This window comes from Gavia stellata, chromosome 9 (genome assembly GCF_030936135.1).
Source record: "Gavia stellata isolate bGavSte3 chromosome 9, bGavSte3.hap2, whole genome shotgun sequence".
NCBI lineage: Eukaryota > Metazoa > Chordata > Aves > Gaviiformes > Gaviidae > Gavia > Gavia stellata.
Window position 1 is genome coordinate 34,383,152 of NC_082602.1, and position 19,547 is coordinate 34,402,698.

At 41.1% G+C, this 19,547-nt stretch overlaps 1 protein-coding gene across 1 annotated transcript in view; it reads right to left on the reverse strand.

The window, feature by feature from the left end:
- The window catches only part of CACUL1 (CDK2 associated cullin domain 1), a 51,308-nt gene extending 32,274 nt beyond the window's left edge, over positions 1 to 19,034 (reverse strand). The window contains exons 1-3 of the mRNA XM_059821154.1: positions 18,731 to 19,034; positions 12,007 to 12,133; positions 7,315 to 7,417 (exon numbers count right to left, since the gene is read on the reverse strand). Of these exons, the coding sequence (XP_059677137.1) occupies positions 7,315 to 7,417; positions 12,007 to 12,133; positions 18,731 to 19,034 (534 nt within the window). The remainder of the gene's footprint in view (positions 1 to 7,314; positions 7,418 to 12,006; positions 12,134 to 18,730) is intronic.
- Between the last annotated feature and the right edge of the window lie 513 nt (positions 19,035 to 19,547).

Below are 19,547 nucleotides of genomic sequence, written 5' to 3' on the forward strand. Positions count from 1 at the left end.
AAAAATATACTGCTAGCCTAAGGTTTTCCAGGAAGGAAGACGATCCTTCATTTCTTCACTTCCCATCCTGAATCCTATCAAACTGTCAATTCAGGTTTTGTTTTGTTGTGGCGGTTTGGGGTTTGTTTTTTTTTTGTTTTGGGGTTTTTGGGGTTTTTTTGTTTTACACTCTATATGGGGAGACAGCTTAAATCCTCTCCTACATTTGCTCTCATCTACCACTCACAGGGTTAAGAACAGTTTTCCAGTAGCAACTATATAGTCCGTCTGTCCACAGGAGCACTGAACATTTGGTCAGGTTTCTCAAATTGTGATGCAGTTGCATTTGCTTAACATCTTCAGCTTGGTTTTGAGTCAACTACATCTTAACATAAAATACTATGGCTGCTGTTAAAAGCTGATGTTAAGGGCATCATTTAATCTCCGTACACGCCATAGTGGACATCTCAGCACAAAGAGAAATGAGAAGTAACAAGGAAACACATTTGAGAAAGGATGACATGTAAGACAGACATCTTCAAACAAAACAAGCAATTAAGAGACCCAGAATACTAAATTACCCTTCCCTTATTTGAAATCCAATATCTAGGCATTTCAATGAACTTGTGGGCAAGAAACTGTATACATGAAAAAGATGTGGGTGTTTTCAGTTTGAAAACCAGTTTGAATGATCATTCTTTGCTGAACATAGGAATGAAACCAGAAGACATGCTGCTGGCTCAAGATAACTCAGAAATGGCTCACAAGAAAGAAACAGTGACAACCGTTCTTTGCTTGAGGAACACAAAGTTAATCTGTTTGTGAATAGTCGTCTGGCACAATCAGCAATATATTCAGCAGAGCCTACATTCCTATGTTGAATGGGCAGTTCCATTTTCCTGGGAACATGCTCACTGCCAAAATGCCAGCATACATGCTGCAGCATCTCTCCCACGCCTGCAAAGTGAAAAGGGAAAATGGCTGTGACTACACAAATTAACCTGCTATTCATGTAAGTGGTCTGAATCTTTTAAACCAGTTTTTGTTCTTTCTCAAGAAAATGTAATTTGTTTACTTTGCCTTGCAGACAATTTATGTGATGCCCAGGTCTCCCTCACTAGACAAGGGTACTATTAAAACTTTTTACAAAAAACAGACATCAAGCCAAAGTACAATTCATTCAAAGACTGACTGTGTCTTCCAATTCAAGTCTGCACTCAAAACGGTTCAAAGCATCGTGACATACTCTCGTATAATTGTCTTAGAGCAGGGTAACAGATGTAGGCCATGTTTCCATGTCCATTCTACATGTCTGTAAAACAAAAAGACATTGTATCTAAGGACCATCAAAACTCCATTTAATAGTAAGAAATCTTCAGAACCTTTTCCATCTAGTAAATACAGATTCATTTGTGCTGTATTTACTTACATATTTCTGTAATTATATCAGGGTCTGCAGCACCCAGCGTAGCATGGCAAGGAACTGAAAATGACTGCAGGCATACAAGCCTTTTCAAAAAGCTGCAGGCAAGGATGCTTTTCTCAGATTAGCTTGCTGATGACAATGTCACTTTTAATGGCAATTCTGGCAATATGGTGACCCCTACCTCTACCTCAAGTCAAAAGCCATCTTTTTCACATCCACACATGAAGATGCACACATTTCTAACACTTCCTGAGTTCTAATACTGATCATTCATTTGAGCTGATTCAATTCAGTGTGATTCACAGCAGTAAAGGCTTGTTTCACACACAATTAAGCAATGTTCCCCCAGCAAAACTGATGGATAAATACTTATGGCACTGAATGTTTGGGTTTTTCTTCTTTTTCCTTTTAAATATTATGGACCAGATAAATGGCCAGTCTGAGTCTCCTCTTTAAAAAAAACGGACTGTTGATATTAACAGATCATGCCGTTGACCCAAATGGACTTTATGAAATGCTAGTGATTTAACATATTTAGTAAGAAAAGAGTTGGGAAATGCAAGTTCTCAATTTCCATTTTCCACCTCTATTTCTGATCTTTTCTATAGGCAGAACATAGACGAGGCTGATTTGTTTTCTACACAAGCGTTTGAGAAACTACTGCACCTATGGAAATTATTTCAGGGAATCAACTAATTTCAAATAAACGAGAGCTGATGTTAGTGTTATTTCTATGCTACAAGAGATGAGACATGAATATGAAGAAGGCTCACTATTTAGACAACGCCCATGCAAACAGCATAATAAGAATGGGCTTCTTCAGTGGATGGAGTATATAACCTGACCTCCCATAAGTACATTACTAAAGTCTAATCACAACTTCATTAGCAATCTGATTTACTAAGTTTACACAAAAACCAGCCACAGATGATGATGTTGAAAGTTCTATTTTACAGACTGGCATAACTGTTCAATTACAACATAGCAGTATATAAAGGTAATGTAATCATCAGTGTACCTTGGAAGGAAAACAAAATATATGAACAAAACAATCTGGAGTAAAATTACCTTGAAGTATATATATCAGGAACTGCTATGTGGCGGTACCCAGTACATAATTCTGCCCGCAGTCAGAAGTTCAGTTTTACCAGTCCCTCAAAGCACTACTTGGATGCATTTTTATACCACCCTGAGTATATGCAAAGCTCACAAGGAAAACGTGACAAGCCACTTTGGCTTCATGCTTTTACCCCTGTGATCAGGAGGAATACTGGGTTACACAACTGTTTCTAAAAGACAAATAAGGATGTTCAGAACCTAATCTGAAGTCTGGAGTAAGGCATCTGTATTTATCTGATTAATGTTTCGGAAAGAGCTGGGGCAGGAAATGACAGGCTCCTCACCACTGGATGGCAAAACTCCACATAATCACAGGGGACAAGTGGAAGGTAAACGTGAGACAGAAAAGAAGAAAGGAAAAGGCAAGGAAGGAACAGATTGTCCACAACAGATATTGCTGACATATTTTTAAGAACAGATGGCAACCAACAGTGACGTGATACAAGCCACTCAGTTCCCAGAGATTTGGCAGTCCTCAAAATAGCAGAATGGCTTTTACAGTAACCTGACTCCAGTGCATATTCTTCCAAGGTGATAAGGTATTTTCATACACTGCACTGACTGGTTGGAGAGCTGACAAGACAGAAGGCTGAGACGTTTTAAGGATTAATATGAGGCAGGAAAGCTTTCTGACATCGCACAGCGAAGACCCTAAATCTGCAGGTCGTGGGGGCCACACAGCAACCATGCAAGTTATCTACCAACACCAGTGACTGCTCAGTTCAGTCATGTTCATTATAAAAAAATACATTGTTCTTAACACACACACACACCCCCCATACATATCAAGACATAATAGAGGAGAAAGACCCCAGGGCCTCTGGAGTGTTCAAGAGCCTAAGTATGCTACCAGCAATTGGCTCCAAATTTAATTCAATGCTTTTAGACAGATGGAATTTAAGCAACAATTTCTGGTGGTTTAGCTCTACCACTTCTGTCTGATTTAAAATAGAAACAATGCAAGCAAACCAGAGTTTATTTACTCAGAGACAGACTGATTTTCACTTATTAACTTCAATGAGTGTAAAAATTACATACAGTTAGTGAATTCAACTGTTTCTGGTCAAGACAAAAAATAAAACAACACACACACACAAAAAACCCAATAGATCCCCTTTTCTCTTTTCTCTAAATAAAAAGAGGGTGCAACATGACCAAGAACTGCTTTCAGCTCTCAGTCATTTCCTAAAGGAATTACTGAGATGATTCTAACTACGATGAAAATATTTCACTGCACTTGCACAAAAAAGCTACTTTTACCATGGGCCAGCTCAATGCCTCAGTGCATTTTGGTTGTCAGTGCTTGAAGTACTTTCCAGTGTCTTTTGCTGAAGAGATATACGTAATGGGCAGAATACTTGACTTTAAATGACTTTATCAGAGTGCATAAGAATAAGGTAAGCCAGAAAAACTACTGCCTAATGCAAATATAGTTTTATTCATTTTAAAAAGAGATGTATTTAATTTGAAAGCATATGCCTGTGTATCCACTCTACCTCACACATCTGAATGACTCGGCACTTACCCACAAAAACAGCTATCATTATTTTAAACCACAACATGATGGGCTATGTCCATCACCAATAAAATGTTTCCAAATAAAGCATCTTGGAAAAATCATCTCTATACTACGGGCTTCACGGACCTCAAGACAACAAATTCTGATCAACTCCAGAATTAGGGAAATCTAATTCTCAATTACTGGAAGCTCCACATGGCAAAACTCAGTCTTACTATTGCAGAGAAACTAGTCAGACATCGATTGCAAGAAAGGCAGGCAATCCTTGCTCAGAGTCTTTCCGTAACTGAAACAGCCTGAAGAGAGGATCGTTTATTTACACCACAGTAAGGAGGGAGCTAGAAATGTCTTGGGATATAGGAGGCCCCATATCAAGAGGTGATGGTCTGATGACAAGCAATTCATCTCATCTAAATGTACTACTACTCAGCAGGCAACGTTCACTGCTTTTCACCCGATATCTAACAGGCAGAGAATACACACCAGCCCATCCACATTTTCATAATGCCTCTGCCACCACTGAAAACTATTCTTTTTTTAGGTGAAAACCTGTGAAGCAGACCTTCAGGAGTGCACATGGTGACAAACACCAACACCACACAAGGCGTCTTGCAGTCTGGAAGAGCAGAAGTCACGCAGGGGATGACCAGGTAGTGCATGCACGCCCCTGTGTGACCATGGGGACCTGGCAGCAGCATCCGAGACACCCAGCTCAGGACACCCGAGTGCCCCCCACTCTGCTGACTTCAGCCAGCTGGAGAGGCAAGCTGAGGGCTAAGCACACAGGGGAAAAAAAAATCAGATAGGGAATTTCTCCAGTGAATGCCACGCAGAAAGAAGACAAACTCCAATAAGGCTAGAACCATGCAAGAGCAAGTCTGACCGGTCCCCTGAGGTGCTCCTACTTTTACTATTTGGTATCTGACAGTTTTACTGCTTTTGCTGCTGATGAATGGTTCTTGTAGGAAACAGCTTGCTCTGTCATGTTGGTTACATGCAGATATTCTGCAATCCACTTGCCATTAAACTGTTGCACTTCTACGCAGAGAAGTTGCTCAGCTTGTCCAGAATAAGATATTGCATTTGCCTGCCATTTCAGTTTTCATGATTAACTGCTTTCTCACACAAACATTCCTGATTATATTGGGCTACATTTGCATCTCTGCATGTAAAAAAAAAAATATAAAAATTATCTTGCATCAAGTCACACCTTGCCAATTAAAGAGAACTCTGCAATTAGATTAAATATTGTTGGCAGGTGGGATGAGTTTATGTCAGAGAAAGCAAAACAGCACATATTGTGCATTAAAAGGATTCGCATATATAAGGGTTTTTTTATTGTTTGCCTGTGTGAACCAGAAACTTCCAAGTGACCAACATTTATAAAGTAATTCGTTGTTGTTGCTAGGATGAAGATCTAGCACCGCATTTTCAACATAAAACACAAGTAACTGAGTGTCACCAAAATGTATTACGATCAAAGAAGCGTCAGGATAATAAAATATATTGTAGTAAAGCAATTTCTTGAGAGTAAATTTTACAACCCACAGTTAAAAGTTTCTTTACAGAACAATTTTCTAAGGCACGTGAGTATTACTTCAAGCAGCTCAAGAAGATGGATTTACCATCTAAAACCAAAGTCATGTTCGTGTCAGACAAAACTCACGTAATACAAAGATGGTATCATGTTATATTACAGTCCTCTTGCCACCTGCCACAAGGTGTGTCTAACCTACGTAAGGAAACTTTTGCAAGACAAAGATTGCATTAAACAGTTGTCTCAATTATTCTTTCAACAGCTGATGTTCACAAAGCAGCCTTGTTTTTAGGCAGAAGCATTTAATGCACATATGTGCTAAAGCAAACTTGAAAAGCAGCGCTCTCAGTCAGTTTTGGAACGTTAGGGGAAACAATCAAGGACTACCACAGAGCAAAGAATTTAGGGTATTCCCAAATTCAAAGCAAAGTAATGCTGTACACTACCATGGGATGTATCAGACGAACTGGCCAAACCTGTACAGCTGCAATGATTCGTAATTCTCACAAGCAGAAGAAAAATGTACAGGCTGCACAAGCTCAGCAGAACCAAGGGAAGGCTTTATTTTAAATACTATGTCCATCTACTTGAACCATTTTTTACAGAACAGTGAGGCTGTCATTCCACGAGGAATAAATAAATCGTAAAAGAGAAAAGAAGCAAAGAACATAGCTCAAGACGACCTAGGTATTTTGTAGTCAAAGATTGCCCCAAAGACCATGCCCATTAAAAGCAGGTGGTTATTTTTCTTTATAAGGAAAGCAACAAGAGGAAAAGAGTGAAACGAGAAGGACATCAGAGCGATCACAGTGCTATCTATTTCGATGGGAATGCATGCTTAGGCAGAAGTACCTGATGCAGTTAAAAGTAGTAAAACTGCTTTTGACTGACAGAAATTAGTTATCAACTGTTAGAAGCACTGAAGGAGCTGCTGTAGTTTAGGGCTCCTTTGTATTTGGCATCTCTATTTGATGCACTACAATACAGTACAGAACTCAAACATCAGTTACGGAAGTCACAAAAACTGTAGGGAAGTAAAACAGTGTTGCTGCTACAGCAATGACAATTTCAAGAACATGCCTGGAGATTCTAGCCTAAAAGGAATTTTCAGCAAGGAACACACATGAAAACAAACATGGATGCACAAATAAGATGCAGAGAAGGATAGGGATATATAAACTGTATTAGGACTGCTGTAAACCACTGACATCTAGAGATAGGCAAGAAAAATGCAGAATAAACCGTAGCACAAAACTTTCAGATGCAATACTTCCTAATTTATACGTCACAATTCATATTTAATTGACTTCATTTTTTCCTTTAGATCTTCCCTTTTGTGCCGCTTGTGATGCACAAGGATCGTAAACCATTTATACAGATTAACACAGCAGTGGCAGACATCCACATCATGTGCTCAGATCATGTTTGAAGCATTTACATCCTAGATTATACCATAGATTTTCCCGGTCTCTAATCTTTGATTCTATATTACATATTCAAGTTTAGCCACTGCTCTCCACATGGTTCAGATCTCTAAGGCTAATCAGTGCTATACAATTGAATCTAGTACTTGGTATTCTGTCTGACAGCCAATTAGCAAATGAAGCAGTCCACAATTTAGTAAACTAGTGTATATCAGTCTTAATGGCAATCCCCTCCATGGGCCATCTACATGCTGCTCTGATATAATCACAGATCCCAGGAAAGACAGAATTAGATTGTGCAGCTTCTTACCTGCAGCTCCTTTGAGACTCTCTCTAAGTGGTTAGTTATCTTTTTTATTAGGTCACTATACATCTGTTCCGAATGCTGCTGGCATACACACTTATACACACAACTGCAGAAACAAATATAGGAACAAACAATGAACTTACAACAGTTTGCAATGAAGGGTAACAGACTTCAAAATATTTTGTTCAAGTCTCAATCTAGAGGATAATAGAGTTAATTGAACGACAGCTGAACTTTTACAAACAGCCCTAAGCTTGGAATGAGCTCCAGCAGACCCTTAAGCCTCCCCTGGAGGCCCCAGTGTGTCCGACCCATTCCCCCTCCCCGACCTCACTTTAACTTATGAGTTCTCTTAACAGTGCACTTCAGAACAGCCAGGATAATTCTGTCAACAGCACACTCCTAATTCTGGCTTTTGTCTCTCCTATGTGAATGAAGTCTCCATTAAAATAAGCAGGTTTAATGATTATGTGCATATTCTAGGGCAAAACCCTTTTTAAAAGAAGGGCAACACTGACAAGCGGTCATAGAAGCTGCACCAAAACTGTGCTGGCATTTTAAAAAGAAACAGCAGTAAGTTCTAAATTACAGACCCAAGCATGTTACTCCATCCTTTGTTACTTAAATGCTAAGAAAACCCTACTTTTTCATAATAAACAAAGATATAGAGAAAGAGCAACAAAACTTTAATTCTACATTCCATGGCTTAGCTGTATTAACTCTGGTCTTCAGTGTTACCTCTGATTTTTATGAACATTTTATTGCTCTCATACTGCAATATAACATATCTGCAAAATAAGGCTATGTATTGAAAACGTATTTACCACAGTTGTAAAACAAATACATATATTACTTTCAGCAAGTAGTTACGTTAAGGTAGCTATCATCACCAGGACTAACACCAGAATTATCTGTACCAAGCAGCTTTTACTTCTCTTGAAGTCAGCATTTTGAAAGCTAGCTGCCAAAAATCAAGAGGCACAAGGAAGACTTCACCTGGTATCTTGGGCAAGCCAAATCTCCTCCCCATACCTCTGTTCTGCTCCCTTCTCTCCCCATCCCTCTGTACGGAGTCCTGTGACAGCAAGCAATTTAAGCCAGAGACTGCTCCTTAGGACATGTGCAAACAAACTAGCAAGGCACAGACCCCAGACTTGAATTCTGCAGGTTTTTAATAGCACCGAAAGCCTAAAGCTATGGTACAGCAACACTGTGACTCTGTAGGGGAATTACGACATTCCAATTCTCTACTGAGAAGGTGGTACAATGACAAACAAACTGCAAACATGGGATTAAAACAACCACAGACTATGGGCTATTGGAATTTTCTAATGCAAGTGAGAGGTTAGGCACCAATTCAAGCCTTCAGGGGCCAAGACAGTGCTCTTATTCAGTAAATGCCACCCTCAAAGTCTTCTGGAGGAAGGTTTCACAAGTGAATTATCAGTAACTTTTAGAAGTTTGTATTTATTCTCTTTGACAACTTCAAAAGCCCCAAAAATACAGCGTTCATCCCTATGCAAAGCCTGCTCATTTGGCAAACCATGCTATTTCTTAAAAACCAAAAGACACCCCACACATCTCCTACTATTATTTTTAAAAATAATTGAGTATCTGTAGTTTGATATTATTTAAATAACAGTCAAAGTCATTCTGTTTCTTTCACATGAAGTCTACCAATAGCAGATCCTATTTTGGAACAAGCAAGTGCAAAAGATATTTTGGTATGATGCAGTAACAGCAAAAATATCAATTTAATTTAGATCAAAGAGAGAAACACTGATAAGAAAAGCCAGACTGATTTTTGCAATCTCTTACAAACCAGCCAGCTAAGTAAAAAGGGCAAATGGCCATATGTTTGTTTGCTCCATAACTAACCAGTGTATAGCCACTTCCACAAGTTGACCACTTCATTTGCAACGATGTAACTACACTGAGCTTTAAAGTACAGGTCTGCTTCGGGTTACATGCAATACTGCTGTATCTATTTCTGCAGCACATTCTGTAGTCAAACACCAATCTTCATATGTACATGCAGAGTGTGTTTACATTTTATTTGAACAGTTCTATTTAGAGGTTCCTTCCCCATTTTCAGATCCTGTTTTCAGTTCCTGATTGTGGGCTGATTCTGTGAATCATCCTTGCCCTGCTATTACCCAAAAGAAGTCAGCAGCTTGTTAATCCTTTAGCATAACCAAACACCTTAGGAAGAGGAAGACCCAAGCAGGACATTAGAAGGTAAGCATTTATTGAGAGGGATGAAGATCTGACCTCTGTAAGCTGTCTTGAAGAACAGCGATCTAATTGCATTGTACGTGGGAGGCAGCTGTAACGGTTGCCAGAAGTACAACTTAGCTGTCCACATTCTCCTCACCTCTCTCCTTCACATCTCTCTGTCAACATATTTAACCCTTTTAATAGGAAGTGACTATGCACAGGCAGACTTTGGACTCTAAGATGAAAACAGTCACTATTCACACTTTGATACCTTACAGGTAAACTGATCCGTAGTAAGTATCTGCATACACACCTTTGAAGTTATCTCCTAGCTTTCACTGCTGTGGAGTAGGCACCTACAGTTATCACTGATCATGTCAAATACAGTAGTTTGGGTATCTAATAATATATTTTGAGTTTGCATTATGGAAACCTTGATTCCTTTAGTCAGCACAAAGACGATCAAAAAGACCACTGTATTTTCAGCTCAGTTTCACTGTAAAAAAAATATAAAAGAGATGTAGCTGTTTGAACCACTTCAAAAAACACCCCGTTTTCAGACTAAAGAACTAGCCTAGGGAAGCAGAGAGGATCTAAACATCAAGTCTGCTACAGACTTTCTGTAATACTCCAAGCCAGCATCATCATTAAATTCAACAAAAAAGCAGTTTTTCTTCTATGTTGTCTAGATTAAAAGTCAAGAAAAGGGACACCCTCTAAAATAAAATAAAATAAAAAAACCCCAAAGCTCCTGGCTGGAAGAGGCTGTGTCAGAGTAATTACATCCACAGACATAATTTTTAAAAGAAAACTTATAAAACTGACACACTAGCTTTATGAGTAACACTAAACTACAGACAATATTTTGTTTTGGTAAAAATACATGCAACACACATCTGCGCATCATTACAATACTGCATCAAGTGTCATCCTGATGTATAAGGGTTATCTATGAGAAACTTAAAACCCATTATTCCTTTGATAAATAAAATTTTTGAGCAGTAAAAAGATGGCAAATATAAACTGAAGTTATCTGAAAACCATAACTAGGTACAGATCTACTCTAGGTATTAAAGCATTAATTTTGCACGCCTACTCTTTATCAGAGCTGACTATGGGGAGATGTTGGCTTAACTCTTACTGACAGCTGTTTGCACATTGGGGATTTCAAGCTAGGAAAAGGATTTTGATTACTTACACTAAAGCTGCAAAATGTCTCACAATTCAAATCTACCATCTCAGTTATTATTGATACACATGCTGATGTCTGAGTACTGATAACAGCAGTTCCAAAAGTTTGGAGAAGAAAGAGGAAATTTAATAAAGTTTTTAACCGGACTTAAGAGGGAAGACTAAACACCTGCCATTCTTAGATCTGGTTCCCTAATCCAAAGTTTTAAACTGGAGAGACAAAGGGGCTAAGAGCAAGTGGGCAGGAGACAACAGAGCTGAAAGCCTCTAAAAACAGCCGTCAGTGACTGAGCTGCCAGTGTTACTTCGTAGAGTGCCATGCTATGGTAAAGAAAAACAAGACAGCCGTGCTACTAGTTGTGGTGCTGGCAAGGGCCAGTAGTTTTAACAGCATCTTGGCCAGTAAGTGCAGCAGCAGCTACACAGTTTCCATCCTATTTACCAACAGCCTGGATACCTGTCACCTACAGAACAAAAAAAATCTCCATTTTAGTCAATCTCTTAAGAAACTGCCAGGTTTCTAAAACATTTAGCATTTTGATTTGGAGCACTAGTGTGGTTTTGAAGCCAATCCCCTACCATCCCCACTACTGCGCACTAGCTTAGTCTGCAGGGCAGTTCTGGTGTGTGACTAGATCCCTTTTAAAGCAAAGTAAACTGCAGCTCCAGGCCAGGTACAAATCAAATGTGCTCCAGACAACAATGGAGATATAAAGGACTGAACCTTGTGTCACTCCTTCAGACAGCCTCCAACTGCACATGCAGCGGGATGGCTGGGCAAGGGGGAAATCAGACCAAATCTATCTGATGCAAAATGACAGTTTATATGGATGAACCTTGGCATCAGTTGCTTCTATTTTCTTCTGCACCTCTACTGCACCAAATTGGTTCCTATTAGACATGACAAAGAAGCCTTTTGAAACATTAAGTCAAACGCCTACCATGCCAGTCTCTTCTTCCCCTTTGAGAAAAGGGATGTTGAGACTTTAATACATTTCTTAATATATTTACACTAAGCAACTGCGGTGGAGCCTACTTTAATGTTAATGTTTTCAGCACTTATGTATTGTAATTCTTTAGCATTTATTCCTGTTAACATGGGATGTCAAGATATGTATCTATTTTTCACTCATTCCAACCATTTAAACGATATTGTACTTCACATAACCTGCCCACTTTCCTCCTCATACATACAAAATATGACATATGCATAGGCTGCAAGATAAAACAAACATTTAACCTTAAAGAAAAAAAAAAAGTAATGTAGCACTTAAAAGATTTCCTTACCTGTATATTTGTTCATAGGAGATAGGGATGTAGTCACCAGGACTCTGAGTTAAAAGCTGATCTATGGCACTGTCCAACTTTGGCCAATATGTGCTCTTATAGTCTTCAATTGTTATAACATTCATTACTACAAGAAAAAGACAAAAACTACATTTAGTAACTTTAGCTAAAGATTAGAAGCAGGTGAATGCTCTGCAATTTCAGATCACACCAATAAGCTGGCCAAAAAAATTGGGAACAATTCACTTCCACTACAATAACCTCATCTAAAACTAAAGCCCAGACTTGAATTTGTACCTTTTTATTTACAGAAAATAAAATTAAATCAGGAAACCTGTCAAATCAGTGCTTGGATATTTCTTAGGGCCCCAAGTAGCAGAGAAAAACAAACTTCTGGGAGTTCTAGCATGAGAATATAATACTACTAATTAAAAAAAAAAAAAAGAGTAGTTCAATAGTTAGTTCAGATTAATAAATTACACAACTTTGTGGGAGTCCAGAATCAACAATTAATACTGGGTCCTCACATGCAGGAGAACAAGCTTTGGCCAAGACTGGTAGTTTTTGGAATACTCCTTCCCAGCAGATGTATTAATTTTATAATTCTCAGGTGGGACCAGCAGCTTCATTGGCCTAAGAGCTGATGCAACTCCCTCTGCCTTCAACTGCAGTTAGGCTCCAGGGCAACGTTTTTGGATCTGTATTACAGTTCCCCCTCTAGCAGGCACAATAATACTCCTTTTCCAGATAAGGATCAACACAGGGAAGAATAGGAGGCATTTAAATTAGAGTTCCTCATCACTCCCTGATTTTCCTCCTGAGCTTCCCAACTGCACCCTCTTGCGCAAGCCACTCAGCGTGCCTTCACAGACACAGAAGAGTTTTAATCTCTCTCTTTTCAGGGAGGATTTCTGAACTAACCTGGTTCAGTTCCAATAACAGCCACAGTAGAAGGGTTAGCATACTCCCTTCAGAGATTACTCACAGGACTACCTCACTGGCTTGTCACACCACCATAGCTTCACAGCACCCACTCAAAACAAAGCCCTAAGTAACAGCACAGGGTATACTTCATATCAAAACTATCCAGTCCAGGAAATCTAAATTAATTTCTTCATTTGAACTCCACGTGTGGGTCTGGGTTATATGGAACAGAGAATAAAGGTAGTTCCCACACCAAACAATCCAGCTTAGACACCGCACTGAAAAGAAATATTTTGAATAGAGCTGCATTTTAAACACATGTGTAAATGTAAATTCACTGCTGGGTTTGAGGAGCAAGATTTCTGAAACGTTATTTTCACAAGGGATTGAAAGGAGCTGGGTAGGTCACTTTTAGCAGCACTATGAAGAACAATTCTAGGGAAATACAGGCAAAATAGTCAACAGTATCATGAGAAAAAGAAGAGTATAAAGAGAACATGGAAGAAAGAGAGCGGTGAGACAAGAAAGTGTTTGAATGCTATCTGTAAGAGCAGGTATTACAGATTCCTGTTGTGTGTCTTTTTAGGGTATTTCAGCCAGAAACCTTGCTTAGTGAAGAATGTTAGTGCAGTACTCCTAGCCCCAACTAGCCATTGGTTCGCTCTTGCTTCATACCTGTTACAGAAACAGATCCAGTTAACCTAGTAAGTGTCTGAGCAGTGAACAGGTCACCACTACCAAGTGCTGCAGGACCAGGACGCCAACACTCCAGCCTGCAATCTGAAAGTACGACACCATTTGCTAACATGTTGATAAAGGATACGGGTCCAGGTACATAACTATCAGGACGTAAATTAACAAGTCCAGCAAGTCAGCTCCACGATGTAAAAGCATCCGTACAGTCAGGAACAGCACAGCACCTGCCTGACAGTAAATTCACCCCTTATTCATCTATTTCACAATGACTGGCTTGAGTTCTCGTCCCTTGCAGAGAGAGCCCAGGCTCCGGGCAGATCTTCTCAGGACTAGCTTCCACGTAGTAGCTTTACTATTCATGCTTACACTCAGCAGCAAAATTTGAGCATTTGTATTTCATTTTGTTACCCAAAAAAAAGGTGGGTCTCCACAGAAGCACTCTGTTCCACAGAAAACATTAAACTGAAGTCAGCATAAATATTAGATCAAGTCTTGGTTTAAGATTTCAATGTATAATCACACCCACATCTGGTTTAACAGATTAAATGAGCTCTAGTCATTTGAAAGAAAGTAGTCAAGTAAGAATTAAGAACACTGCAAAATAACTTTTAACAGGCTATTGAGATGTCAATTTTTTTTTTTTATAATATGGAAAAAGAAAGAATTAGCAGAGAGGAAGGCCTGCCCATTAGAAGTGTCACACAGGTAAAGGAGAAAACGCTTTTATGAACAGCCCCATGAGACTTGCATAGGAAACACTGATGAGTTCAAAGTAAGATTCTAGAAAAGCTTCATTTTTATTCAAAAGACTCTTAAAAGCATTATTTCATTTGATTTCCACACTTCAGTTCTGAAACTAAGCCAACAATAATATTTATACAGTTAAGAGTCCAAAGACTACACACTGAACAATCACTGTTTTTATTCTCCTAATCCAGAAAACAAATTCCTTCAAAATCTCAGTAACTGTCACAAGTTAGTAAGGTCATTTTTTTCTGGCAATGCATGCACACACACACAAAAAAAAAAGCCTAAGGATGACTTAAAGCAGCACCCTCCAATTACAAACTCTGCAAGAACAACCTCCAGACCAGTAAGGAAAGGAATCACACAAATCCTTAGAAAGAAAAGACAGATTGCCCTTTTAGAAAGTTCTTTTATTTTTTTTACTCTCCTATCTTTTTAGGATGTCATTCTTAAACGTTTATCCCTACATTAGGTATTCAAGATTTAAGAGGATTTGTCCAACAGCCTCCATTTCCAAATGGCAAGGAAAGGGTGATACTAAAAGATGACTTTCATTTCATTGAGATTTATTAAGTTTCTGGGAAGTGACACAGACATTTTGTAACAAAGCATGCTAGAATGCATGATTTTATCCAACTACAGCAACTTGAGGTGGGGCTGGGAGAGAAACCAATCTGATCAAATGGAAAGGAAGCCAGTTATTTTCCAGCGAATTATAAAAGACTTCACAAGTAAAGCTTGAGAAGAAACTGCTGCTTTTCCATATACAGAAACAGTGTTTCTTTTGAACTTTTAAGTCAAATACAGCAGTGAAACCATTTAAGTGAACAAGAATATGCATGAGCTTCATATCATAACCTAGATATTTCAGTATCATAGACATAATTGAAACATAGCCTGCTCCAAGCTACCAAATTCTTTGATATCAACTTCAATCAGAAGAATGGCAAAAAACACTAACATTTTTAAAAAACAAAAGCAAAGAGTCCAAGAGTAGGTATACATCCCCCATGAAATCGGTAAGAAAAACTTAAACACACATAGCTCAAAAAAGATGCTGGAACAGTAATAGACATAGGACGTGAAGAATCGAATAATAATTTAAAAAAGAACATCATTCATACTGTTGGTTTTGTTATTTAGATGAGACAACTGAACCTGAAAAGCTACTCAAAACACTTACTACGTTCACATATAAAAAACACCCTTCTTTTAAAACTATAGCTAAAAAAGGAGGGGACAGAGCGGAACAGGTAATCCAGCCTACTGTCAAGTAAGCAGACATCGGTCTGACAATTATCTGTCATTTATTCCGACAATAAAAATCAAAGAAAGCAATTAGGCATCTTTCAGAAGCTCTATTTCATCTCACAAAGTGACATATATGAAGCTTTACTGTTCAATTAGCAAGGCACCCTACAATCCTAAAATATTTTGTCAAAGTGTACAAACTCTTCAAGCAGATGTCTGAGACTGATCTACAGACTTGTCGCTATCGCTGTGGCTCTACGCTTTCCTTTTTCTCAGCCGTCATGCACATGTTTGCAAAACAGATTTTGCTATATCCCCTGCCTGACACATCCTAGCATATATTAGCAAGTTTATGAGTCCGCCCCGTAGTTGCTTTCAATTCTATTCTATTTTTACTACGTGTTTCTCAGTCTGCGTTAAGACTGGTTAGTAAAAGTAATGTTAAACTTTTTCTTCATCAGACAATTTGCCTCCACAGCAAAGCACATATACCGCGCTGAGCTACATTATGCAACAGGGTAGTCAACAGATTTAATGGATATGCCAATGCTCACAGCCGCATCTGCCCATCCTAAATGGGATCAAATACACTGATAATCATCCTTGCTTGAAAAGGATGAAAAAAAACAAGAAGGAAAACTCTTAATTTTCCTCACAATTCAGATACACTGCAATGACTAGTATAGAAGAGTTTTGCTTAAAGTATTAAATGCTTTTACTCTTACTTTCTCCCTTATGGCATTTGAAAAATATTTTTCGTAAGACTACTGCTTTATAAATCCATAACTATGACTGAAGCTGATCAACTGTAAATAAAGATTTAGTTGTAAGTTCACCACAACATGGAAAAAAGATCTTAAGTTGCTTTAACTAGAAGAAAAGCTATTAAATGAACTATACATTATTATGTCTGATTTTAGTTCTCAGACTCACCAAAATCTCAAGGAACGGGAATTGGATTTGGCCCCTTAGAAAGATTTTAAAGGGTTTCCATCTAACCTTCCTCCTCCATTATTCTGCCAGCTGAATTAGACAAAAAAAGGCCCACCAGACAGCTTTAGTCTGCAACTACGAACATGAACGAAACCAACACACTGCAAGTAATTACGTACTGGAACACAGGCATAGGATTTTTTGTCTTGGAGGAAAGAATCAGGAGGGAGAGACCTATCTGAATATCAGAGGTGCTCCAATTTATCATAGAGTTGTTGGAAACCGTACGTCACCCACATTTTTGAAGGTCACCTGCAGGATAACCTGTCTAAAACTAAGCCTCAGCATCATGAAGCAAGCAAGGCATGAGTCCTTGCTCATTCAACTGCAAGAAGCTCTTCATGCAGCAGAAAACAGAGAACTTTGCTATCAAGCTTAAGGCTGACAATCAGCTGCTCTATGCATGTTCTACCATTGCTAAGAGCAGGCAGGAGGAGATCTAGCACAGTCTCCCTTTTTGCTGTACATGGACATCAAAAGTGGCCTTTCTCCCTTTTTCTATACATGAAAACTAAACATAGGAGATTAAGGGATCCTCTCTGCCAGAGCCAGGATTAGAACAGGCAGGATTCCAACTCAGCTCCTGTACTTTCTCAGTCCATACTACTTCACTGGACTGGTTCTGTTCATATACGCATACCGTCAAAATTATCCACAACACAAAGGGTACAGAAAAGTTCTAATGAACTTAACTCAGAGAATTTTGTATTTTACAGGAATTTTAATTTTCTTTAAAACAATACTTAACATCAGTAAGACAGATATTGTGTTGGGATACCAATGTTGGAGAAGTGAAAACAAGAACTCAAACCACACCCTAAGCAAAATCATGCGTAACCACTTCTTCCCCCCGCCTCAGACATAAATTACAGATTAGCTGGAAAGTCACCTTCCTATTTGGTGAAGATCCAGCTTGAAAACCATTTTCATTCTGAAACAGAAGAAAAAAACTAAGACTCTAAATTTCTGGATTAGGAATTCAAGAGCTTCATTTAGCAAGGCCGAACGACATTTCATTTCAACTGACTCAAGTGCTTACAAGCCACCCCAAGGTACCTGGAGCCCTGACAAGCAAGGCAGGCAAAGAGCCAGAAAGCTCATGGAGTCTGGGAGCCTCAACTTCAAAGCTGCTGGCCTTGGCAATGTGCCTAGAGCTACGAAACCCAGGCTACCAGAGAAGCAGGGATCCTGAACTTCGAGCTTCTGATCCACTCTGGGGCTGAGCTGTTGAGAAGCTGGACAGGTGAGGTAGGGGAAAGGGGGAAAACAAAATAAAAAAAGTACGCTTCCCATCAAAATTTCATCATGGCAGTTACGTGTTTACATTTCCAGGAATACTTTTAACTAGCCAAATCCAAGTTTTCCTACAGCCATTAGAGAAAAGGGCATATTTTGCCCAGAGGTGTGACTTCTGGGAATAAAAGCAGAATTGAAATGAACAGCAGAAAGATATTCCCTGCCCTCAACCTCAGCTCAGCAAACCAACAGAAAAAATTGCCATTTCTGTTAAAAGCTACAACCAAAAGATGTTTCAAAACTATTTTTTGGGGGGTAAATTCATTTTCAGTTGTTCTTATCAGGACTTTGCAGACATACACCCCTTCCAGGGCAGCACACCCCTTCCAGGGGCTCTGCACACATTGCCATCCGCCATCAGCAATCATCTTTGGGTTTTTCAGGTGGAAAGAAAAAGTCTTTAGGAAAACACGACCCGAGCTAAAAGCTTCAGGAAAAGCGACAGTGCCTCTGTCGAGCTGAAAACCCTGCCTACACTGGCTCTCCCAGTTCTACAGCCAGGCCTATCACGTCACCGTGCCGTGACAGGAAAGCAGCAGTTGGGGTGTGTGCAAAGAAAGGTTATTTTCTCCTTCCAAGGCGCCTTAATCCGTTTGATTTCGCTTCGAGAAGCCTCTCGGGCCAAGGCCCACGTAAGGGACCCGCCGTGGGGCAGAGCGGAGCCTATAGCCGCCGGAGAAGCGCGCAGGGGGCAGCGGGAGCGGCGGGGGAGCGCAGGCTGAGGAGGGAGCGGGTGACAGCGCCGCGGAGCCGCCCGCGGGTGAAGTCCCCCCGTGCGCCCGAGGCCCCCGGGGCGGAGGGCAGGGAGGTCACTCACGGAACTTGGAGGTCGAGGCGTTGATGTTGATGGCGGCGGCGATGGCTCCGGCTCCCCCCTTGCCCGCGGCGCCCCCCGGCTCGCAGCCCCGCAGCACGCCGTTGGCCTCGGGCACCGCGGGGAGCTCCGGCCCGGCCGGGGGCCCGGCGGCGGCGCCGCGCAGGAGGCGGTCACCGAGCGGCGCCGCGGCGGGGCCCAGCAGGTGCCGCCCGTAGCCGCCGGCGCCCCAGTTGTTGTGGTTCTGGTCGTCCATCATGGCCTCGCAGCCGCCGCCGCCCTCCTCCTCCATGCTCTCCTCCTCCATGGCAGCTGCCTGCCTGCCGGCGCGGCGGGGAGCGAGGCGGGGCGGGGCAGAGGATCACCGCCCGCCGCCCATGGCGGCCGCTCTCCGCTCGGCGGGGCTCGCCGCGGCACGGCTCCGGGCACGGCCCGCGGCCGCCAGCCCAGGCTCCGGCCGCACAGCGCGACACTTTGCGGCAGGCGGAAGACGGCGGGAGGACCGGGAGCCTCCCCCCGCGCCACTCCCGGGGCATGCTGGGAAGTGTGGTCCAGCGGGGCGGAGCTGCGATTGGCTGGAGCGCGGAAGAAGGCGGGGCCGCCCGCAGGCGGCCCGCCCGCTGTGCCTTGTGGGACGGCCCGGGGGCCGCCGGCGCTGGGAGGGGGCAGGCGGGCGGGGGGCGGCCTGCCGCGGCGCGGAGCGGGGACGGGGAATTCCTCTCCCGGTTCTTCCCAAGTGGCTAATTTTAACTTGAGAGGGGGAGGCTCCAGCAGGTCCGGCCTTCGGCTTCCCTTTCTCGCTGAGGAGGGAGCCGCGGGA